Here is a 25,649-nt window from a genome sequence, read left to right as displayed (position 1 = left end):
GGAGTTACAGTATATATTAAACATAACGATTCTGGTTTAGTCATGTTACAGTGTCTCTTTGCAGAGGATGTAGCTCCCCTATTAAACATACATGTCCACAGAAAAATTCTGTTTCCTAAATACCCTGTTTGACATTGCATTCCATATGCTTTATGAAAATATGCATGGAATGTGAATATAATGTAACTGGAATATGCTTTATGCAAAAGGTCTCTTGTAAGGTATCATTACAATGCTTACAAAGCTTATAAGCTTTATACAGAGTAAAATGGATTTATTTGGGGTTTGGATGCCACTGGGAACTGGGTGTCTGGGTGCTGGAGATAGGTGACTTGCTGAGCAGTTTTTGGTTAAAGTCTGCAGCTTTGGAGGCATGGATCAGACCTGGGTCGGTGTTGCAGCAGACTAGTGTGCCTGGCTCAACAAGGCAGGGTTCTGGAGTCCCAAACTAACAGGGAAAACGGGCTCAGAGGTAGTTTCAGCACATCAGGTAACAGTCCCAGGGGGGTCTCTGTGACCAAACCCATTACACCCTGGATACTACTTCCCCATTCAAAGTGGTACACACATAAATACTATAATTAACAAAACTAAGAGCGCATGTGCTCCTACTGAAATTCCAAGTTATATAAGCCCCAGATGGAATATGCTTATGTATTTAAAATGAATTTCCCTTTAAGGATTATAGAAAAAGTAATCTGATACATTCTAAACAGAGTAATTTATATTTAGCACGCATTGTTACCAATCTATATGGTTTGAAAAACAGTTCAAAAAACAAACTTAGGGAACACAAAATGGGTCATTTTAGGCAGTCGCTCCCCCTTTAGTTAGTGCTTTCTATATAAAGAGTCTGATACAGCACCACTGGATTCTATGGGAGTTTTGCTATTGATTTCAGTGGAAACAGGATTGGGGATCTAAATGAGGGGCAAGGGAGAGAAAGGAAACTTCTTAGAAATAATCCATAGGAATGAAGATAGCAGACTTGGTCCGCGGGTCACACTTAGCTGTTCAGCAGTCCTCTTTTTGTTCTGTTGATATTTCTGCATTGCTGGCATTCCATGAAGTTAAATATTTTCCCTTAAATTCAATTTTCAACTTGACAGGATGTAGCATGGCACATATACTATTGTAGTGGGGGATTTTCTTGAAGTTGGGAAGTTCCATCGCTGGATTTTAAGACAATAGGTCAGAATAAAAGGAAATGTAGGGGAAGTTGTGGCCTGTAGACTCCACTGACTTCACTTAGGATTGAATCAGGCCCTTAGAGATTTGAGGAAAGTTCTGTGATATATGAATTTTACAAATCATTATGACAAAGGAAAAACAGAGTCTAGGCAACAAATTATTTACAACATCTAAGGAAAACAACAGATTGATGTAAATAAGCTATTTGTGAGGCTTACTTTCAAAATTGTTAGGCCAAAAATTAAACTACCCAGACTTTGGTCCTGTTACATAAGAATGGCCATACTGGGTCAGACCAGTCTAGCCCAGTATCCTGTCTTCCAACAATGGCCAGTGACAGATGGTTTAGAGGGAATTAACGAAATAGGGCAATTATTGAGTGATCCATCCCCTGTCATCCAGTCCCAGGTTCTGGCAGTCAGAAGTTTAGGGAAACACAGAGCATGGGGTTGCATCCCTGACCATCTTGGCTAATAGTCTTTGATGGACCTATCCTCCATGAACTTATCTAATTATTTTTTTTAACCCATTTATACTTTTGACCTTCACAACATCCCCTGGCAATGAGTTCCACAGGTTGACTGTGCATTGTGTGAAGAAGTACTCTCTTATGTTTGTTGCAAACCTGCTACCTATTATTTGGTGACCCATGGTTCTTGTGTTATGTGAAGGGGCAAATAAGACTTCCCTATATACTTTCTCCATACCATTCATGATTTTATAGACTTTAATCATATCCCCCCTAAGTCATCTCTTTTCTAAGATGAACAGTCACAGTCTTTTTAATCTCTCCTCATTGGGAAGCTTTTCCATACCCTTACCTATTTGATGCCCTTCTCTGCACTTTTACCAAATCTGATATGTCTTTTTTGAGATGGGATGACCAGAAATGCAAGCATTATTCCAGATACGGGTGTACCACATGGCATTATGATATTTTCTGTCATCTTATCTATCCCTTTCCTAATGCATTGTTCCTAACATTCTGTTAGCTTTTTTGACTGTGGCTGCACATTGAGCAGATGTTTTCAGAGAACTAACCATGATTACTCCAAGATTTCTTTTGAATGGTAACAGCTAATTTAGACTCCATCATTTTAGATGGGATTCCTCCCTCCCCTCCCATGTGTATTAGTTTGCACTTATTAACACTGTATTTCATCTGCCATTTTGTTGCCCAGTCATCTAGTTTAGTGAGATCCCTTTGTAACTCTTTGCAGTCAGCTTTGGACTTACTTATCTTGAGTAATTTTGTATTGTCTGCAAACTTTGCCATGTCACTGTTTACTCCTTTTTCGAAGTCACTTATGAATATATTAAACAGCACTTGTCCCAGTATAGATTTGCAGGAGACCCTACTATTTACCTCTCTTCACTGTGAAAAATGACCATTTATTCCTACCATTGGTTTCCTCTGTTAATTGATTAGTCACTGATCCATGAGAGGCCCTTAACCCATGACCTCTTACTTTACATAAGAGCCTTGGTTTGGGATCTTGTCAAAGGTCCCTTGTTTGGACAACTGGTCTAAAAGTAATGTATGTATTCACTTTTCTGGGTACTTTCAACATCAGCAAAAAGGAAATTGACAAAATAATAATAATAAAAGAATGATGGAATACTGAGGTAAGTACTTCTAGAGAGCACTATTGTCAATGATGGTGCATTTTTTAGGCAAAATATAACTGCCCTATGAAGTGCCATGGAGTGTTCAGCTAATGAAATCACTAGCTTGATTAACATTCTTAGCCTTCTCATTTCAAATAGAAAGTGCCCTGTGCTAAGAATTATTCTTTATGACAGTGGACTGAGCCATACTTTATACTCAATGGTAAAGAACTGGAGAAGAATTATTGCTTTTGTTTAAATTTAAATGATATGTTTTCATTAAAAACAAATAAATAGCAGCAATAAACAGCACCCCTGTGAAGTGTTTCACAACAGATTTTTAAATTAGAGGTTTGTCTCTTGAAATTACAAGGTATCTAGCTCATAGCGAAGACATTGGAATGCCTTAACTATGATTCCAAGCATAAGTGCATCGAGAATCTCAAAGTGGTTTATAAACTTCTATTAGAGGTCACTGATGAAAGCAGGGGTTCTCACAACAAATTATTTGGTGGCCTCAGAGTGCTTTTTTCCTAAAGTTAATTATGTCCAAATCATTGTAATTTATTTACATAGGGTTTTTTTGCAGACTCAATAATAAAAATAACTTACAGTTGGCTCTATTCTTTATGGAACCTATACAGAAACACAAATAAGGTGCTTTATATGTTTTGCTTTTTTTGGTTGATTTTTTTTTAAGACATGCTAGCTAGTAAATCTGCTACTGTGAAAAATGATATTAACAAATATACAAATATCACTTTTCACAGCAGATTTACTCAGCCCCGGCAAGCTGGGGGACAAATTAAGCCTTAGATGGGGAGGTGGGGAGGGAGGCGGAGAGGGCCAGCGGCAATGTGGGGCTGGAGCCTGAAGCCCTGTGGCTGGAGCCTGCCACCACATGTCCACAGCCTGCCACCACCTCACTGCTGAAGCCTGAAGCCCAAGCCCCACCACCCCCTGGAAGGTGGGGAACTCACACGGTTGCCTGTCTCTACAGTGTTTGTGGCTCCAGAAGGGGGCAGGGACCTGCCCCTCCTGGTGGCCCTGGGGGAGGTACAGCTGCTTTGTTCCCTGTCCCCCCATCACCTCCCAGGAGGGTGTGGCCACAAGAAAAGTCCCTGGTGGCCCCATGCAGCCACAGTGGCAGCATTTGAGAAATGCTGGATTAAAGTATGAATGATTCAGTAAATCCCCTTCTTACTGCACTGTGACACCTCTGGAAGATGCTTCTTTGGGGAATGACATCACAAAGCCCAATTCTAGCATTTTTGTGTCAACTTCTGGAGCACCCTGTGGTATTTTAAAAACTAATGATGCAACCTAACCTTGAACAGTGAGTTCAGTTTTGGTTACCTCATCTCAAACAGCACTTTGCAGACACGAGTAGTGTAACTGAGGGTAAATAGAGTTTACCCACTGCTCATTTGGGGAACATGGAGTTTAGGTTATTCACTTTTTTTTTTTTTTACCACTATGACATTGGCAGACAGAGCGAAGGTCCAGAAAACTGATTGGAAGGATAGGGAAGAGGCTTCCATATAAGTACAGAAGGCCAAGTAAGACAGTAGTGCCAGTGCCATTGGGCAATAGTATCAAAGCCAAACAACAGGGACATAAATCCAGTGCCAAATAAGCGTGTATGGGAGGTGAAGGGAGCAGCAATAGTGCCAAGCAAAGGGGAAAGGATGTCAGTACCAAGTAGGTACTGCAGTCCCAGCTTAGGGGAAATTCATGTCAGAGCCAAGTAACAGGGAAGTAGTGACAAGTGAGCACTGGTCTGGGGGAAAAGTGCAGTGCCAGGGCCCAGCATGCAGGATTGGGTGCGTGGGTGGAGTGCCAAATCCCAGCATGTGGGGCTGGGGGGACGCAGAGCCAGGGCCCAGTGTGGAGTGTTGAGGGAAGTAGGTGCAGCACCTGGCAACGGGGTGCAGGGTTGAAGGAAGGTGGTGCAGTGCCAGGGCCAAGCATGTGGGGTTGGGATAAGAAAGTGCCAGGGCCCAGCGTGTGGGGTTGGAAGTGCCAGGGCCCAGCACCGGCGGTACTGTGTGGAGTTGGTAGAAGGGGGCACAGTGACAGGGCCCAGCATGTGGGGTTGGGGGAAGGAAGTGCCAGGGCGCAGCGTGTGGGGTGGAGTAGAAGGAGGCACAGCGCCAGGGCAGTGTGCAGGGTTGGGGAAGCGTCAGGGCCCAGTGTGCAGGGTCTGGGGGAAGTACCAGGGCACAGGGCTGGCGGAAGGAAGCGCCAGGGCAGGGGGCAGTGTGCAGGGTTGGGGGAAGGAGGCACAGTGTGCGCGTTGGGGAAGGACCAGGGCCCAGCGCGTGGGGTCTGGGGGAAGTACCAGGGCACAGGGCTGGGGGAAGGAAGCGCCAGGCGCAGGCTGGGCAGAGGGAAGCGCCAGGGCGCAGTGCCCGGGCCAGGCGGCGTTGGCCTGGAGAGGAAGTGCAGAGCCAGGGCCAAGTGTGAAACACTCCCCGCGCCAGGCGGGCAGGGCCGGGGCAGGGTGCGTGCCCTGGCTGCCCCCTGTAGGGTCGGGCGGGTCCCTGGCCGCTGCCCTAGAGGCGGCTCCGTGAGTCAGTCAGGAGCGAGGGGCGGGGAGGGCCGCGCTTGTGTGACTCTCCCTGGCGGAGGCGGGAGCGGCGTGTCCGGCTCAGACCCCTCCCTCGCTCGCTCGCTGCCTGCGAGTCTCTCTCGGGGACACTAGGAGACGCCGCCCGTGGGCCCGGACCGCACGGGGCCTCCCCTCCTCCTGTCGCGGCGGCTTCCATGTAGCACCGGGCGGGGGGCCTACGGCAAGATGGCGGGTAGGTACCAACCACCCTCCCGCGCGCCGGGGAGGCCCTGGCACCGCCCTCTCCCCCCACATCCCCAGCTATGCCCGGGCACGGGCAGCGCCCCCCCGCCCCGCCTGCTGCGGGGAGCGGCCCCTGCGCGTGCGGGGAGGGGGCGGCTGTGGGGCCCCCCTGCGCATGGAGGGGGGAGGGGGCCGGGGGGCGCGTCCAGGCTGCGGGTGCGTCTCATTGTGTCTCTCCCCCAGATCTGTCGCTGCTCCAGGAGGACCTGCCGGAGGAGATCGAGGCGTGTGAGTACCGCCGGCTCCCTCGCCCCACACAGGGGCTGCGCCTCCCCGGCCGGGCGGGCTGGGCTGGGCTGGGCTGAGGGGCGGCGAGCCCAGGGGCGGTTCCATCACACTCGCCGTAGCCGGAAGCTCCGGGCGTGTCGGGGCCTTGAATGAAACGCGGGTGCAAAGCGGGGGTAGGAGCAGCGTCTGCCCCGGGGGTGGCACCGCATACTGGGGCGCGGGGAGCTTTTTTTTGCGGTGGGTTTTCGGCTTCTTGGGCTTGATCCTGTGAGGAAATAGTTTAAAATGTGAAAGCCCACGTTGCATTGTGGGAGGAGGAGGAGGTGGCCATGCTCAGCTGCTCCTGCTTCGTCCCTACACGTGTGTGTGTGGCCGGCCGGCCAAAGTTTTCCTCTAATAATGTCTGCGTGGAGGTAGGGAAAGGGGGAACGGGGACAAGCAGGAGCTGATGAGTTGTGGGGAATGCAGTAGTTGGCTGTTGCTGCTGCCGCCTGAGATTTCTTGGCGTGTTATGTAATAAACTTAAAAGCAGGTTATCTTAAGAAAATACTTGCAGGCAGGTTGTTTTCCACTTGTTTTAAGGTCGTTTGGTTTTTTTGTCGTGCTATGTACATGGCTGTCGTACAGTTGATTTGATGTGTCATAGGAATTGGATGGCTAAATTTTAAGCTTTTGTGTTCAGTGCATATGTTTAGTGATGAATTTGAGTGCACTTTTATGTGATGGGCTGTAGCTCTATAGAAACAAGATTTCGGAGGACTGATGCTCTATTGAAACTGAGGGCCTTTTTATAAGGGGCTAGAGATGCATAAAAGGAAGTGTTAGAAAAGTTTGTTTTAGTGGTGATGTTGCATATAAGTCATGGAAAATGAACTAACTTGCATGCATTTCTTTCTTGAATCCTCTTCCTCCCCAGAAAGGATAGGAAAGATCTTAATGTTTGAAAAAGAATTTATCTTGTGTCGCTACTATAAAAGAAGCCTCAGTGTGCAATTCAGCATTAGTAACAGGATGTATGCATAGTTTTTATTTAAAACAATAATAAATGCAGTGATGTGAAGTCTATGATAATAGTTGTGTCTTCAGCACATGTGAACTATGGAATGTAAAAAGTAATCTACAGTAAGAAAGTACTATTGGGACATGCATCCGAAGAAGTGGGTATTCACCCATGAAAGCTCATGCTCCAAAACGTCTGTTAGTCTATAAGGTGCCACAGGACTCTTTGCTGCTTTTACTATTGGGACATGACTATTAGAAAACTCTGGTTAGAGCTGGAAACATTAAAACCAAGTTAATTCTAAGGTGGGAACGAAAAACTACTGTGCATGTTATATGGTTAACAAGTCCTTCAGATTTAGGTCTCAATCCTGCAGCCTGCTTTGTGAGTAGACCCACTGACTTCAGTAAAGTCCATACAGACACAAGAGGAGCAGCTTTCAGGATTGGGTCCCTAGATCGGTGAAAATAAGCTTAGTCTCTCTTGTAAGGCTTAAAAACTATTACCAACTATTTTTTTTTAAGTTTAACATTACTAGATATCAGATTGCTGTCCCTTTAATCTGTGTGGGATATTTTTGTGAATAGTTAAGGAATTTTTAAAAATTATTTAACATTACTTTTCCCTTTAAAAATGTAAGTTTCTTGAATGCAAAGACAAAAGTTGGATAAAAGAGATTGTAGGTCTTTTAAGAGGTGGCTAGAGGAGAATATTGATATACTTTCACACACCACACACACTTTGAATCTTTACCCTGATGCTTCCAAAGGTAGATGAAAAATCATGGCCTTGCCTTAAAAAAGAAGAAATAACAGTATCAGAACTCTTGGGGATATAAGAAACAAAGATCAGACAAGAGCTGTCCTTGAAATCTGAAGGAAATATTCAGACAATTAATAAAAATATTCAAGACCGTACTAGGAAAGAGGGAGGTTCTGATGTATCAGAGAGCAACAGATAGTTATTTTTAGAGAAGAACCAAGAAACTGGATTAAACCAGATTATACAACATAATGTAGGAAACAATTCTGTGTTGTCAGGAGGACTAGATTAGATTGTAAAAGTTTTTTACAATTATAACTTCTGTAGGGTTCAGTAGTTGTAATGTTGACTTCAGTAGTGGGATTATCCTTGATATGAACCAGAGGAACCCTGGGAACACACCGGCTCTCTGCGCTGTACCTTGGTTAAAAGGCATTGTAGATAACCATGGATAAGAATTCTTTGAACTAGTAGTGCTTTGTAGCCATAAACAACAGCTGTGTCAGTCAATTTACAAAACTTAATTTTATGAATTAATTGCAACACTTGGGATGTGGTTTTATGCTCAGGTGTGAGTGAACTGGAATCTACAAAGGTTTATCCAAAAAAAGACAGAAAGGCATGATTGTAACAGCTGACCCACTTCAGACAATTGTCTTAACAGCATCATAGAGTGCAGTGGCTCTCATTTTTAAATTACTCAAGGCCCTCTTTCCAGCAACAAATTGAGAACTGGTCTGGGACATGGTTGAAAAGTCCCAGAATTCACTCATGCATTCTTGGTCATAAAAAGCTTATGTGAATGCATCCATGTAGTTCTGTCAAAAACAGTCTTGTTTTGGACATGCTGAATTGTTGCAAGAATAAGCAAGACAAATGTTAATGTATTATCCCTGTAGTAAACTGTGGTATACTTTATAGGTCAACACATTTTTTTCATAAAAGGATATAGCAATCTAACAAATGTCTGTATGTTTGAAATGAGCTTAACTAACTGGGTGTCTGGAAAACAAAACTACCTAAACTTTTTAAAAATCTTTGATATTAGACCAATAAAAAAAACTTGTCTATAAAAGCTGGCAAGTATGGTACCAGAAAAAAAGGAGTGATGAAGAGTATCTGAGTATATAAAGAGCTCAGTTGGATTTCAGAGACATGAAAGTATGTGTTGATGGAACGTGTGTGAATTAGGAGGTGACTAGTTTAATATCACATAGCTCATTAGTGGGTCCAATTTTGCCCTTTCAGTGAACTGGAAGAAGAATGTGCAGCAAGCATGAAATGTTATGATTCCAAAGTTTACTTTTTTTTTTTTAAGAAAAGAGAATGTACTATAACTTTGCACTGAATATGGATAAGTAAATTGATTATGGAATTAAAAGTAGATATATTTAAGGTAAGTAACAAATACTTCTTATTAGTCCTGTTACAAAACAGCAGGAGAAAGCTGGTGGGGAAGGGGGAGTTAAATTAAATTCCACAGTGTTAAGACACTGTCAGATACAGTAAGCCAAAAATCAGAATATCTTTAAAGTAATAGTTTTGTAGAGGATATATGCTATAGTCTTTTTTTCCAGCTTGTTCTGGAGGGATTAAAAACATACCCATAATTAAATATTTTAAAATATCCACTTAATCAAGGTGTTGCATGTCACTAGGCAGTTTGTGTTTTCCCTATGTCATCATACCTGAGCATCAGATAATATTCCTGTTAAATATCAGATTTTAAAAGTATTTTGTTTTTGATTTATCAGACTTGACAGTATGCCTTTAACAGCAGGTGACACTGGGAAAATTAGATGCTGCCAGGCATTCATTGATGGACATATAAGTCAAAGGAAATGTTTCTAGTACTTTAAACGAGACTAGCAAAACTACTTTTGGATTAATGGGTGTAGTGCTTTTTGCTATATAGACATGGGGAAAAATACAGTGGAATCTTGTTTAAGAGGTGAAAGAGAAAACTGGTAGTCTTGTAAGAGCACACTTCATTAAAAATATACAGCCAAATAGATTAGGCCTACATTGTAGGTTTAGAGCAGTGTTTCTCAACCTGTTTGATACCAAGGACTGACTTGCTGCCTTCCTGTATTGCAGGGGTTCTCAAACTGGGGGTTGGGACCCCTCAGGGGGTTGCGAGGTTATTACATGGGGGCTTGTGAGCTGCCAGGCTCCACCCGAAACCCCGCTTTGCCTCCAGCATTTATAATGGTGTTAAATGTATAAAAAATGTTTTTAATTTATAAGGTGGGGGGGGTCGCACTCAGAGGCTTGCTATGTGGAAGGGGTCACCAGTACAAAAGTTTGAGAACCACTGCTATATTGTGTCAGGAAAATCTCAGGGACCTGTTGTTGAGAAACACTAGCTAAGAGTGTGGTGAATGGCCATGGGGGGATTACATTCAAAAAAATCTAATGTGATTCTATTGTCTGCATGTCTTTTTTTTTTTTTTTTTTAAATAATTAAATGAAAGGAAAGTGTCTCAAGATACTAGTAATGAGATAATGGAGTCTTTCACCCCTGAGTTCCCAGTTTGAATCCAGCCTCTCTTAGTAGTGACTGAAAGTTTTACCATGTGGCTATTATATAAAATAAGGGTTTGTCTTCATAGTGGGACTTACATTGACATAGCTGTGTGTCAAGGGTGTGAAAAATCCACACTTGAGAAACATAGCTGTGCTGACCTAACCCCTGCATAGATGGTGCTAGGTCAATGAAAGAATTCTTCCATTGACCTACCTAGTGCTTCCTGGGGAGTTGGATTATTTATGCTGATGGGCGCACTCCTCTCGTTGGTGTAAGTAGTGCTATGCTGAAGTGCTACAGCAGCACAGGTGTAACTGCACCACAGTGGTGGTTTAAGTGTAGACATACCCTAAGTTAGTACTTCTAGTTTTGTTTCAAGTAAATGGGTATCCACATCACAGCTTGGACTAACTGATGTCTTTGGGCCACTTGGCAACTATGCGGATGGAGACTGAATAGTAGTTGTCACTTCAGATCAGGTTGGTGATATATTGGAAGGGCTTGTTTCCACTGGTGCAACTTGTATTGCGTGTGTCTATTAGATAAGTGGAATACTGCCATCTCTTTGGTTTTCAAGCCAGCATCTGGCACAATCACGGAAAACAAAATTCAGTGGAAATAATTTGACTTTAATTTAAATTAATGTTTGATTTGTGTTTTGGAAATTCAAATAGACTAGCTTGGACAATGGCACTAAGCAGAGTACTGAAAAGCAAGCAAATAACATAAATGATAAGAAGTAAATTTAAATGCATTTAAATACTCCTCCCAGTAGCTGAAAAGCCTGTAAAACAGTGGTGGGCCGTATGCGGCCCGTCAGGGTAATCTGCTGATGGGCCGCCAGACAGTTTGTTTACATTTGCACTGCTGCCCACAGCTACCAGTGGTTGCGGTTCGCTGTTCCTGGCCAATGGGAGCTTTGGGAAGCGGCACAGGCTGTGGGCCGCAGGTTGCCCACCACTGCTGTAAGATCATCCTTAAGCAATTTTTTTTCCAGTGCACACATCCAAAGGCTTCACATGTCAGTACAAGAAGCTGTAATCAAAATTGTCATGATGCCAACTTTTTCTAGTTCATTCCAATGCCCATGATGTTTGCGTGTGTTCTGAAAAGATGCATAATTAGAATCCTGAGTGTGAAATCATAATAACAATATGATATCAGCTTTCAGCACTGCTGTCACATATGCACTATAAACTGGCATGATACAAGCACTAAATGTGGGTAAGTCATTGGAGTTCACCCTTACAATGTGTACCAGAGGGAGTAGGTATCAGTCGGACCTGCTTGCACTGGGGCCTCTTGGCTCTTCCATATTAGTTTCACTGCAGGGGAAGAGTTAACTAGGAGTCCTTGAGTCCTGTGATGCTTTTAGCAGCTGTTTGTGTGCAGGGAGTCAGGAAATTGAATTTTTTTTAGTTTAATTTCAGTACAGGTAGGACTCAAGCTCTTCCCCTGCCACTAGACATGTAGCACTAACTAGTGGTTGCAGCACTAACCACTGATGCCACCAAAGTTCCTACTAACTCAGCCCTCAAAGTGAGAACAACAGAGAGTGCCAGGCACGGTTTACGTTACTAGTCATTCTGGTAGCATGACAGTAGTACATGCTCTGTTTTGAACATGTTGCTAGTGGTTTGTGCTAGCATTGTTGCCGACTAAAGGTAGTACTCAGAGCTAGTATCACGATGCTGCTGTGATTATAGCTACTGCTTTGTAGGGATGTCATGCTCGTTTGGTAATATGTTTGGTTTTTAGCGCTCAGAAGGCATACTTATTAAGTCTCCAGTTTTCCTTGGACCAGACCTGCTTGGTTTTCTGATTTTTTTTGGCTGCCATCTCTGGGGCTCCTGAGTGCATGCCTGAATATTCTGAGAAGTGGGAGGCTCACCAGCAAATAAGACTGAGGTGCTTTTTCATACACTTCTAGTCTTTATGGTCTCAACTGAGTTGCTTCAGTCCAGGGCTGAGACCCATAGTAAGGAGGAGCTCTGGGGAGAGGGATAGCTCATGCTTGGTATGACCCAGGCAGATGAGGTCCCTTCCTGGTCCTTCACACAGATGCTACAACCCCCACAGCAGGGGGTCAAAGAGGAGATTATTTTCCAGCCTCCACCCCTTCCCTGCTGCTGATGCCAAGCCCCACAGCATTAAGCAAATCTGCTTTTTACCACTATGCCCACCTTGACTCTGCTGAGTACCCCTGAGTTGAGGGCACTGGCTCCTTCTCTCTCTCTTCTCTTATTTTCTGCTGCTGCTGACCGCCCCTTGGTTATGGGAAAGGGAAAATGCTCAAAAGGAGAAGCAGGGGAAAGAGAGACAAAGAGGCAGATAAGGGTGAGGGGAGACTTGTCATACGGGAACTGGTGAGTGTGTGTGGCTAGAATGTTTCACCTCCACTTTGTCAGTAAGCAAAAGTAGAGACTACAGGATGCTGGGATAACACACCTCACTTTCTCTGTGTGCAGCGGGGACTTTGTAAGAGCTGTGGGGAGAAGCAACAGCAGCAACATATGGCTAGTGGCACAGCAGGGCCTTGTGAGTTGCAGCTCCCAAAGAGAGTGTGTCACTCCAAAGGAACCAGGAATTTCAGGGTTTTTCTGCTGTGTGGGGCTACTTCGGGGTGTGTAACATGAATGGTGTTAACATCGGTGGGGTGTTGGTTGTTTTTTTTTTTTTGTGGTTGGGGTGGGACAGTGCCAATGTTCCCTTAAGGTTTTTTCCATTTATGTGTGGAATGAATTTTGTTATGTGCACCAATATCAAGGTAATGTCCAGATGTGTGCCACCAGTAGAAACAAAAAAGAGAGAAAGAGGTTTTATGTGTGTGCGTGTGCGTGCGTGTGTGTGTGTGTGTATATATATATATGATTATAAGGATAATTACTCCAGCCAGGACAGGGAAGGCATTTTAGAATTCACTACTCAAAGAATTGAATTTAAGCATAAAGAGAGAAATAAAATTATGAAATGCATAGATCAGTCAAAAAACTAAAACAACAGTATTTTGAAAGAATAATATTACAGAGAATATATATGCATTGCAGGAAGTACCAAGAAGTAACAGCAACAACAGTAACAAAAGTATGTGTTGGGAGGTGTATGTGAGAGACAGACAGAGAGACTGTGTGTGTGTACTGGCTTCTGGGAAAGTGTATGAGAGACTGCGCTGTCTCTTTAAGCAGAGAAGCACTCATCGGTCTGAAGGCTACTTCAGCTGCTCCATTCTGCTCTTGAGCCCAGTCTCCCCTCCCCTGCTCTGCAGCGATGGGGTACATGGGCGAGGGGGGAGAGACTCCCTGATATCAACCCCCTCCTTGGCTCTGCACAGCAAGCAGGTGGGTCCTGGGAGCAGCTAACCAGGGGCTTCAAGACAGAGGGCAGGAGTAATGTGGCTACAGAACAGCGGGGGCACCTGAACACAAGTCAGTGGATGTGCGCAGCTGTACTAATTGACTCTTGGGTGGCCATGCAACCACGTAGCTTAGAGGGAACGCTTAGAGCATTTTCCCTCCTTAGCTCTTGTCCCTTAACATCCCTACTCTACTTGCGCTACATTGATGACATCTTCATCATCTGGATCCATGGAAAAGAAGCCCTTGAAGAATTCCACCATGACTTCAATAATTTCCATCCCACCATCAACCTCAGCCTGGACCAGTCCACACAAGCGGTCCATTTCCTGGATACTACTGTGTTAATAAACGATGGTCACATAAACACCACCAACTTACTGACCGCTATACATACTTACATGCCTCCAGCTTCCATCCAGGACATACCACATGATCCATTGTCTACAGCCAAGCTCTAAGATACAACCGCATTTGCTCCAGTCCCTCAGACAGAGACAAACACCTACAGAATCTCTATCAAGCATTCTTAAAACTACAATACCCACCTGCTGAAGTGAAAAAACAGATTGACAGAGCCAGAAGAGTACCCAGAAGTCACCTACTACAGGACAGGCCCAACAAAGAAAATAACAGAACGCCACTAGCCGTCACCTTCAGCGCCCAACTAAAACCTCTCCAGCGCATCATCAAAGATCTACAACCTATCCTGAAAGACGATCCCTCACTCTCACAGATCTTGGGAGACAGACCAGTCCTCGCTTAGAGACAGCCCACCAACCTGAAGCAAATACTCACCAGCAACCACATACCACACAACAAAAACACGAACCCAGGAACCTATCCTTGCAGCAAAGCCCGATGCCCATTCTGTCCACATATCTATTCAAGTAACACCATCATAGGACCTAATCACATCAGCCATGCCATCAGGGGCTCGTTTACCTACACTTTTACCAATGTGATGTGTGCCATTGGGGGAGGGGGAGATTGCTCAGTGGTTTGAGCATTGACCTGCTAAACGCAGGGTTGTGAGTTCAATCCTTGAGGGGGCCATTTAGGGATCTGGGGCAAAAATTTGTCTGGGGTTTGGTCCCGCTTTGAGCAGCGGGTTGGACTAGATGACCCCTTGAGGTCCCTTCCAACCCTGATATTCTGTGATTCTATGTGCCAGCAATTCCCCTCTGCCATGTACATTGGCCAAACCGGATAGACTTTACGGAAAAGAATAAATGGACACAAATCTGACATCAGGAATCATAACATTAAAAAACCAGTAGAACACTTCAACCTCTCTGGTCACTCAGTAACAGACTGAAAGGTGGCAGTTTTGCAACAGAAAAGCTTCAAAAACAGAGTCCAGCAAGACACTGCTGAACTGGAATTAATTTGCAAACTAGATACCGTTAACTTGTGCTTGAATAGAGACTGGGAGTGGCTGGGTCATTACACAAATTGAATCTTATTTCCTGATGTTAAGTATCCTCACACCTTCTTGTCAACTGTCTGAAATGGGCCATCTTGATTATCACTATGAAAGTCTTTTTTGTCCTGCTAATAGCTCATCTTCATTAATTAGCCTCTTAGTGTTGGTATGGCAACTTTCACCTTTTCATGTTTTCTGTATGTGTGTATATATCTTCTTACTATATGTTCCATTCTGTGCATCTGATGAAGTGGGCTGTAGCCCATGAAAGCTTATGCTCAAATAAATTAGTTAGTCTCTAAGGTGCCACAAGTACTTCTGTTCTTTTTGGGTAACATGGCTGCTACTCTGAAACCTTAGGCTCAAGTGTTTAACTTCATGTTTATGCTTCAATTTCACTAGGCCAAAATAGGCACCAAAATATCTTGTACATATTTTTTTACTGACTTTTATAGCACGGCTGTCTCTGTAGCAGAACAGCTAATACAGTGGTGAGGGCTGAAAAGTGGTCAATGTGTGTGGGCTTTTTTTTGTTTTGTTTTGTTTTTTTCCTTTCATTTTAAATAAAAGCAAATGGAGTAATATAAATTCATTATTACTCAGTTAAGATATACCATAATTTGCATAAAATCTCCAGATCTTTGGACCTTCAGGCTTAGCAGATATGGTAAGGTCTGATACTAAAACAATGTCACCATTAACACCATGAATTTCTATATGGAAGATATTCCAGATTGTTTGGAATAGTAATTATTGGGTAACACGTGACTGTCTTCCCCTGGTAAATGTATCCATTTAGGTGCTTTTGTGGTCCCTGTCACTATAGTATGCAAGCATCTCCCACATATTTAAAAATAGAAATAATAGTATTTTGCTTCCTCTCCAGGCTCTAGGATAGGTAACTTCTTTAGTTTATACGGCTGTTTGTTTGTGTGTGTGTGAGAGAATGGGGTTACGGGGGAAACCTTATAAAGGTAGAGGTAAATCAAAGAATTGAGTTCTGCATTTAATTCTGAAAGTGGTGATGGCCTTGACCACTTCTATCTTTTGTAAGAATTAATACTGTAGGCTAAATTCAGCTCCAGTGGCAGTTCATGCATTCACAAGCCTCATCCTATTGGTCAGTTTTTAGGCCTGATCTACACTAAACTTAGATTGGCCCAGCCGCATTGCTCACAGGGTGACCAGATGTCCCGATTTTATAGGGACAGTCCCAATTTTTGGGTCTTTTTCTTATGTAGGCTCCTATTACCCCCCCCCCCCCCACCCCCGTCCCAATTTTTCACATTTGCTGTCTGGTCACCCTAGATGCTCAGGGGTATGAAAATTCCAAACCCCTGAGTGAGATAGTTAAGCCAACCTAACCCCAGTGTAGACAGCGCTAGGCCAATGGAAGAATTCCTCTGTCGACCTAGCTACTGCCTCAGAGAAGTGGATTACCTATGCTGATGGGAGAACCCTTCCTGTTGGTGTAGGTAGTGTCTATGCTGAAGCATTATAGCAGCACAGCTCCAATGCTAGATCTGTGCTGCTGTAGCTTTTCAAGTGCAGATAAGCCCTTACTCTTCCAACAGAATATAGGATATCATGGTTGCAAGAAGGAGTGATCTTCAAACTAGCTAGCAGTCCCTTGGAGGACTTTGAATATCCAGATAAAGATTTTGAACTTGATTATTTGGGGCATCAGGAGCACTGAGGTGATATTTTCATAGTCATTTGTGTTGCAAAGCAGACGGGCAGCTGTATTTTGTAGGGTGTGACTCTGTTCCTAGATATAAAGACCAGGAATGCATTGATTACTGTGGCAGGTCTATATCTGATTGGATCCTGTGCAGTCTTCTGGTCAGTTGCAGATGGATTTTTTTTTTTCTGCTGCTATGGCTTTTTGAGTATCTTGTAGCAGAGAGGCATTGGAAGAAAATGATCCAAGGCTGCAGACTGGCTCCATAATTGGAGGGATGTTGTCGTTGACAGTGGGGGAGGTAGTAGAGGAGGGAAGATCTTTAAAATGCTTTGCTCTTCCTGCTAGCATCACCTCAGTCTTGCCTGGTTTAAGCTTTTAGTCAGCTGTTCTTCATCCAGGTTCTCTAGATACATAAAATCATTTGGGAAGGAGGGAGGAAGAAAAGAAGGAAAAAAAAATCCTGTTGATGGATGTGGCATAAAAATCTAGATAGGAAGGAAGGAAGTCACCAGACAGAATACAAAGTAAATAAATCAGCAGGTTGCCACTTGATATGCTTCCCTTCTGCCTCAATTTGCTTTGAACCAAATTATACCTTAATTCATCTGTGTTCAGGTACCAGATTCAATCTGAACTTGTCCATATTAATAACCAGAGAACCGCATAAGAGAGAAATTTTCCCTTTGTTTTCTATGTGGCTTTTGTTTCCTCATGATGTGCATACTTTTTATTTTGTAGCTGTATCTATTCCCACTGCTTAGTGGATCTCAAGTAGCCCCCTTGTTTCCTCAATGATATTTGGTAAGAGGATGTCACAATTCCGTTAGCATGCCTAATGACTACATTTACATTTGTAACTTCATTATTTAAAAAAATGAATAAAATGTGTATTTGAATTTTAAAAACCTACAAAAGAAGTAGCTGGTTGTGTTTAGTCTTGAGCTTTTGGGTCAGGATAACATGGTAATAGCTGGTTTGGAATTTATTCAAGATTGTTTATAAGTGATTCCTTTTATGGTCCCTTTTATTTTGTAATTTTGCTGAGTAAAATTATAAAGCAATCACAATCATATTCTTAACTTACTGCCAATATTAACATCAACAACAGGAACTGAGGTTGCATTTGCCTTTCATTTTGTTCTACTGTAGTCTAATTTGGTGGAAAATTCATGTGTTTCCTAGAAAATCCTCTTGCCCATTTTGGTAATGGGACCAGCATCTAAAACAATGAAAGGCATCTGGATCAGGCTGGCCAGGAGGTGAAATTGGTTTCTTAGGTGTATTATGTGAGAGAGCTATACATACAGTGTATATATTTATATCTGTCTTTATATATAACAACAGTCTGCTTAACAAACAAGATCTCCCTATAATTTAAATATGGTGATAAGTTATTTTGTAACGGCACAGTAGACATGAGAATGCTATTGGGATACAGAATGGAAAATGACAGATGTAAAGGTTAGTTTCAAATAACATTGTCAGAAGTCCTGATATACTTTACTGTTATATGTTGCATAACTTTGGAAATTAGAAAGACATTGCACACCCTGGAACACCTGCCTTCTGGTTACTGAGTTACCACTATACAGTGTGCTCTCTGAATCTTTATGAGAAGGTATTTTGTAACGTAGAGTATATAACAGGTGTGGATAAATTAAATTTAGTCGTGTCTATGCTACATAAATGGCTCTCCTACAGTGGACTTTTTTGTATCTCTCAAAAAAATGTGGAGGTGAGCAATCAAAGTGGGTTTGGCAAGCATAGTCTTGTGGTCAGATATAGTCAAAATGTTTTTTGAAAGTCATTTCAAATCAAGGTAGTAATAGATAGGAGTGAGTTGAAAGATTAGGTAACTTCTGATGGTTGGTTATGGTGAGGTTTTTTTTTTAATGTTGTCTGCCCTATCTATAGTACAGAGACAATATAGGTGAGGTTATGTCTTTTATTGGACCGACTTAAAAGATAGAAGATATGATCTCACCCACCTTGTGTCTCTAATATCCTGGGACCAACATGGCTACAACTACATTGCATACTATCTATAGTCCAGCTTTTTAACCTCAAGTTTGTAACCAGTTAGATAACTGGTTGTCTCTTAGTGTAGTTTGTCTTAACACATAGCATAGTTAAAGCTTAGTTAATAACTATGGCCACTAACAGTGTTAAGTCTTTGTTGTAGGACATGGATATACAGAACATTTTAAAGAGAAGCCCAATATACCTTTAGGCACCCCCCCTTTTTTTTTTAAAATAAAAAATACTATGTTTGGTAGACTCTCAACTGAAGAATCTCATTCGGCTTGTTGCCAGGGGACATAGCGAGAGAGAGATCCTGCTCTGAAGAGTTTATAATATAAGTAAAATAGACAAAACAGACAAAAAGTGGAGGGAAACAGGTAGAGAGGTGAAGTAACTGGCTACGGTCACACAACAGGTCAGTGACAGAGGAGATCTGGTTTCCGTTCCTGGCTGACTCCTAATCCAGCTCTGTCTACTAAATCCTGTTGTCTCTAGTGGTGCTCAGGTGATGTCAGCATAGTTTTAATTTGCTCTTCAAAGCAAGGCATTCCGTCATTTTGGATGGTTGCAGTACTAATGTGGACAGAAAGTGCTGGCATTGGAGGTATCCCTCCCAGTACTGTCCCACAATACCTCTGCCACTACTCGGGGGAAATTCTGCATTCTGGGTATATGATGCTTTATTGAGATTTCAGTTTTCCATAGCCCCTTTTGTTTCACTTGTCAAATGTAAACACTTACGTCTTTCAAGAAGAAAATAGGACAGAGGAGAAGATGGGGAGCTGTGCAGGGACCGCCACAACACAGTTCTTCTGCAGTGGTTTATGATGTGTTATATGTGGACATGCTGCTTGGTATACACCTGAAACAGAACAGCTATTGTGGATGCAATGTCCTGTTACAACTTCTATAAGTGGTGCTTGGTTTCTGCGCGCAGTATTCAAGATGCGAGCATACCATGGATTTATATAGAGGCAATATGATATTTTCTGTTTTTAGTATCTGTTTTATCATCTGTTTTATTATCCCTTTCCTAATGATTCCCAATATTCTGTTCACTTTGACTGCCGCTGCACATTAAGTGGATGTTTTCAGAGAAATATCCACAAGGACTCCAAGTTCTTTCTTGAGTGGTAACAGCTAATTTAGAGCCCATCATTTTATATGATTATATTTTCCAATGTGCGTTACTTTGCATGTATCTACATTGAATTTCATCTGCAATTTTGTTGCCCAGTCACCCAGTTTTGTAAGATCCCTTTGTAACTCTTGGCAGTCTACTTTGGACTTAACTATCTTGAGTAGTTTTGTATCACCTGTTGCCACCTCAAGTTTACCCCGTTTTTTCAGATCATTTATGAATACGTTGGACAGCACTGGTCCCAGTACAGACCCCTGGGGGACACCGCTATTTACCTGTCTCCATTCTGAAAACTGACCATTTATTCCTAACCTTTGTTTCCTATCTTTTAACCAGTTAGTGATCCAGCAGTGTCCCTCTTATAACGCAACAGCTTACTTTGCTTAAGAGCCTTTGGTGAGGGACCTTGTCAACGGCTTTCTGAAAATCTAAGTATGCTATATCCACTGGATCACCCTTGACCACGTGCTTGTTGACCCCCTCAAAGAATTCTAGTAGATTGGTGAGGCATGATTTCCCTTTACAAAAACCATGTTGACTCTTCCCCCAACAAATCGTGTTCATCTATGTCTCTGATAATTCTGTTCTTTATGTAAAATGTATAAGAACATCTGCATGTTAACATGGTGGTGACGATAAACAGATGCTAAATATCTAGAATACTTTTATTTTTCTGATTACATATTCATGTACTTTTGTGATGTTCAAGCTATCTTCTGCTTTTGCCTTCACTCCTTTTTGGGCACCCTCCTCCTCCCCTTTTTAAAATACTATGTTTGGTAGACTCTCTCCTGAAGAATCTCATTCAGCTTGTTACCAAGGGAAATTGGACTAGAAGTAAGGAATGGTGTACCAGATTCTTTATATACTAATATATTTGTGTCCTATAAATGGCTTTTCTACATGGGGAAACTGACTAGAATAACATTTGCAGAATAGCTTTCTTTGTGGACACTTATTCCAGAATAACAGAAGTTTGTTGCAGAAAAGCTTATTTAGCAATAGCTATTCTGGTCAATTTTGCTGTGTAGATAGGCCCTAAGAAGTCACATTTTTTTTTAATTCTGGATCAACAGATGTGTTCTCTTTTGTCCTTTTTCACTCTTAAAGATGGAAAATCACATCGTGTGAGATAAATCTGAAAAGTTGATTAAAAATACAGATTAATTACAGGTAGCTGATTTTGGATTAAATAAATGTAACTCTTCTCTTCCATACTGAAAATGGAATGGTCCACCTAACACAAGGGTTCTCAAACTTTTTTTGCTGGGTTAATAAAGGTAAAAAAAGGTAATAATTGGAGATATACCAATCTCCTAGAACTGGAAGGGACCTTGAAAGGTCATCGAGTCCATCCCCCTGCCTTCACTAGCAGGACCAGTTTTTGCCCCAGATCCCTAAGTGGCCCCCTCAAGGATTGAACTCACAACCCTGGGTTTAGCAGGCCAATGCTCAAACCACTGAGCTATCCCTCCCCTTTACAAATATTTCAGGTTGTGATGACACCTCCCCCTTAAAAAAGTGATAGCAAATTAATGTACATACTCATAGGAGCATTGCCACCCCTAGTTCTGCACTGCTGTTAGTGGTGGTGGTGCCTTCAGAGCTGGGTGACCAGAGAGCAGTAGCTGCTGTACCCCCTTCCCTCCAGCTTTTCTTCCCCTGGCAATTTTTATTTATCGTTTGACCCCACTACAACAGCCTTGTGACCCCCCCCCTTTTGGGTCAGGACCCCCAGTTTGAGAAACGTATCCCAAAGCAGGCTTGGTTCAGCGTATGTGGCCTACATGGCATAATCAAATTCTGGAGTATCTCAACTTTTATTTATTTATTTAAAATGTATTGCTCTCATAGTTGCAAAGATAAATGTCCAAGTGTGAAACAATGCAGTGCTTCCTTCCTGAGTCTGTAGATAATCTGAAACAATAACCCTGGCAGCTCTGAATTCCCTCATCCCCCAGTGAGATTAATGGAGGTGCTGGCTCTAAAGTCTAATGGTAACACATTACTATGTCATTTCTTATCATTTTAATGATGGAAGGGAGTGGAATTGACTCATTGGGTACATCTAAACAGCAAATGAAGGTTTGACTGTAGTGTGGGTAGGTATACCTGCTGTAGTTTTAATCTAGCCCATGCAGGTAGTGAGAAGTGAAGATGCTTTGACTCAGGCTAGCTGCCTGAGTCTGTACCCAGGTTCCTTGGCGGGCTTGTACTGGGGCGCTTAGCCCCCACTGAAGCCCAGGCAGCGACATCTTCACTACCAATGTTATCTAAGCTAACTAGATTAAAGCTAGCATGGGTATGCCTTTCTGCATTACAATCACATTTTCATTTGCTGTGAAGACCTACCCACAGATGGTAGGAATTGGCAGTCACTGCAGCAAAGGGAATGCAGAGGGGGGGGAAAAAGGAATGTTTGTGCATGTGCGTAAACATGCACAGAAAGGAGGATCAAGAAGGAATAGAAATTAAGGCTGAGCAGTGGTGATACTAATGCTAAGCATATTCTCCTGAGCATATTTTCATGTTAGTGACTGAATCTCTAACCTGGCTGATGGACCATAATGTAAAAATAGAATTTGGCCCTCATTGCAGAATGACTTTGAAACTCTTGAGCTCAGTACTTTCCTTGTTTCTTTTTAAACTGACAGTTATGACAGATCCTTCTTAGTATGCTAATTCTTGACATTTTAGTATATGACTGGACACAGTGACTCAAACTACCTTTTCTTTTTTAGGTATTGCTAAGGATTTAGAATTTTTGACATGATAGTACATAACTGCTTCTTGGAAACCATTATTTTCTCATACCTACTGGTTCTCACCATTCACCTTGATTAGCTGTTGCTTGAAATCATTTAAGTGTTAATATTATTGACAGTTCCAAGAAACGCTCAATTGATGTTAAGCCTTTGGGCAAATGTCTCACTTTTTTTGTAACTGTGTGATTTAAGTGTGATGTGGATGTACAGGGGTGTAAATTAATTGGGTATTCTGGAGTTTGGAACAGGAAGGCCTGGTCTGCACTAGAAAATAGGTCACCATAACTGTGTTCCTCAGAGGTGTGAAAAATCCATGTCCCTGAGTGGTATAATTAAGCTGACCTAATTCCCTGTTAGACAGTGCTAGGTTGATGGAAGAATTCTTCTGTTGACCTAGCTACTGCCTCTCAGGGAGGTGAATTACTTAAGTTGACAGGAGAACCACTCCTGTAGGCATAGGTAGTGTCTACCCTGAAGCGCTACAATGGTGCAGCTGCAGCATTTCAAGTGTAGACAAGCTCTGATTAAAATTTCTTTCCCTATCTTAATTGTGGAGGTTTGTCTCTTTCTTGTCATAACTTTGTGAGTACTCTAATTGGCATAGAATCTTTAGGGGTAGACAAAGCCTTGGTAACAAACAAGCAGAACCTTTTCCTCCGGTTTCCCCTCCTTAGGGAGGGATAGCTCAGTGGTTTGAGCATTGGTCTGCTAAACCCAGGGTTGTGAGTTCAATCCTTGAGGAGGCCATTTAGGGATCTGGGGCAAAAATTGGTCCTGCTAGTGAAGGCAGGGGGCTGGACTTGATGACCTTTCAAGGTCCCTTCCAGTTCTAGGAGATTGGTATATCTCCAATTATTACCTTTATTACCTCAGTTTCACACTACCCTTAAAGGCAAGAGAGGGAGGAATCCCCCTCCGCCCTCAAAAAAACCCCCACACTGTCTTTATACATCATCAAGAAGCAAAGATCACAAGCCAAAACATTTTTTCTTCTTTTCAAGATCACCTTTAGCCATGTTTCACCCAAGTTTCCATCATGGTTCAAACATGCTTTCTGTGAAAGTATTAAGTTGTTTGTCTAGTGAGTCTGTATTAGTGTTTAAACTGTTTTCATTAACTGTTTGAGTGAACTTTTTCTGAAAGCCATTTCCAGTAGTGCTTTGATTTCCTAAATGTAGTCAGGAGCTGTCACACCACCTTTATCAACTGGAAGAACCTTGCTGCATCTTTTCACCTGAGCTAGGCTAAAACACTATTCCCTAGCATAGGTAGGGCTTGTCTACATTTGAAATGCTACAGTGGCACAGCTGCAGCGCTTCAGAGTAGACACTCGTTATAGCATTGGGAGGGGTTCTTCCATGGGTGTATTTAATCTACCTCATTGAGAGGCAGTAGCTACATTGATGAAAGAATACTTCCATCAACCTAGCACTATCTACTGTGCGTATTAGGTGGATTTGTCACACCTGTGAGTGACAGCTGGGTGGACTTAAATTTTGAGTGTAGACCTGGCCTTGAGTGGTTTTTTTTGTTTTTTTTTTTAAGAATCATAGACTATCAGTGTTGGAAGGGACCTCAGGAGGTCATCTAGTCCAACCCCCTGCTCAAAGCAGGAGGAATCTCCAATTAAATCATCCAACAGATTTTTGCCCCATATCCCTAAATGGCCCCCTCAAGGATTGAATTCACAACCCTGCGTTTAGCAGGCCACTAGTTATGTTGTCCCGTCCATGCTAGCAATAAATGACCATAATTGGACTGTTGGTTACTCAGTTGGTGGAGTGGCACTGGTTTAAGTACCAACAGTGTAGTGTGTCCACTATGCTGCTATGTTTGGATTTTTGCTTTATCCATGGTTGTTCTGTGCTGCACCATTGGAGCTGCAGTGCCCCTGGAGTACTAACCCTGTTGTTTCTGGCATAGCTCACTGAAAAGCAGTGACTAGAAAATTTGTGTCGAGAAGAGGTGAAACGCCCATAAGTCCTTGGGTATTTTTCTCAAAATGGAGGCCAGGATGAATGCTTGGCTCTTGTTCTTTAATTGATAAAAATGATTGCTGCTGCAGTTTTTGAAAGGCATTCAGACAACAGAATGATGGTTCCCCCCCCCCCCCCTAGCAGTATGTGTAGAGAGCCAGAGCCCCCAAAAGTTGGAGCTATTACTGTAGTGGTGGTGCACATCTCTTCTCTTCTCCCCCCGGCTCCCACTGGGAAGTTGATTACATGCAGCACTTGAGGCTGTTAACCAGATGGACTTTTATCAGGAGCACAGGCTGGTAGGGCCAAGTTGTTGTTGAGATTGGAATACGTAGAGAGCAGGGATGATGGGTGAGTGGGGAGGCACTAGGAGTTGAGTGTCTGGAATAAGTGGACATATAGTGGCCAGGCATGGTCCTCCTTTGTTGTCTCACCATAAAGCCCTTAATTTGTACCCACTACTTCTAGCAGACTCCTTTGCAACAGTGCCTGTTGTGCTGGTCTGATAAGCCTTCATTGGGCTAACACTAGTAGATGGTGAAACCATAAATGACTTGTTGCCTAACAGATGTATCTTAGGAGCTGAGCTGGGAGCTAGAGCTGGTTGAACATTTTTCCTCAGAATGATTTTCTTATGAAAAATACCCTTTTTGCAAAACCACATTTTTCCATGAGAAAATTTTAGTTTTGCCAAAAAAATCAAAGTTTTTTGTTTTTGTTTTGTTTGGTTTGGTTGGGAAAATTGAAATGATAGCTTTTGTCAATTTCATCTTCTACCAGTGAAATTGACCAAAAAGCCCTTTCCTAGATGGTTGCCAGGTGGAGAGCCCAGGGCACTCTGCCTCCCTGCTGCCTTCCCCTCAGCTCCAGAGGAGCTGGAGAGGCAGCGAGACCCCATGTGTTGGGCTGCCTGAGGCCCGGGACTCCAGTCGTCCAGGGCTTGTGTCTTCAGGGCAACCCTTCTAGGACTTCCAGGTCTGCTACCACAGGAGAATGAGCCTGGAAATCCTGGGTTGGGCTCCCAAGATCTGCAGCTCCTGGCTAGTTCCACCATATGGACTTCCTCAGACCAGGGACCCCAGGGGTTCCAGACTCCTCCACCAGCTGGCACT

General features: G+C 42.9%; 1 protein-coding gene across 9 annotated transcripts in view; it reads left to right on the top strand.

The window, feature by feature from the left end:
* The first annotated feature begins 5,439 nt into the window (after positions 1-5,439).
* Positions 5,440-25,649, top strand: part of PPP4R1 (protein phosphatase 4 regulatory subunit 1) — an 86,279-nt gene continuing 66,069 nt past the window's right edge. For 2 of the 9 annotated variants that reach the window (XM_045007337.1, XM_045007335.1), the window contains exons 1-2: positions 5,440-5,603; positions 5,837-5,881. In XM_045007337.1, coding sequence (XP_044863272.1) covers positions 5,597-5,603; positions 5,837-5,881 — 52 coding nt within the window. In that variant the 5' untranslated portion in view covers positions 5,440-5,596. The other 7 variants (XM_045007343.1, XM_045007344.1, XM_045007341.1 and 4 more) reach the window with 7 other exon arrangements.

The sequence above is a fragment of the Mauremys mutica genome, chromosome 2, assembly GCF_020497125.1.
Source record: "Mauremys mutica isolate MM-2020 ecotype Southern chromosome 2, ASM2049712v1, whole genome shotgun sequence".
Lineage (NCBI taxonomy): Eukaryota > Metazoa > Chordata > Testudines > Geoemydidae > Mauremys > Mauremys mutica.
The sequence above is the reverse complement of the archived record's forward strand: the minus strand, read 5'-3'. Positions and strand labels throughout refer to the sequence as shown.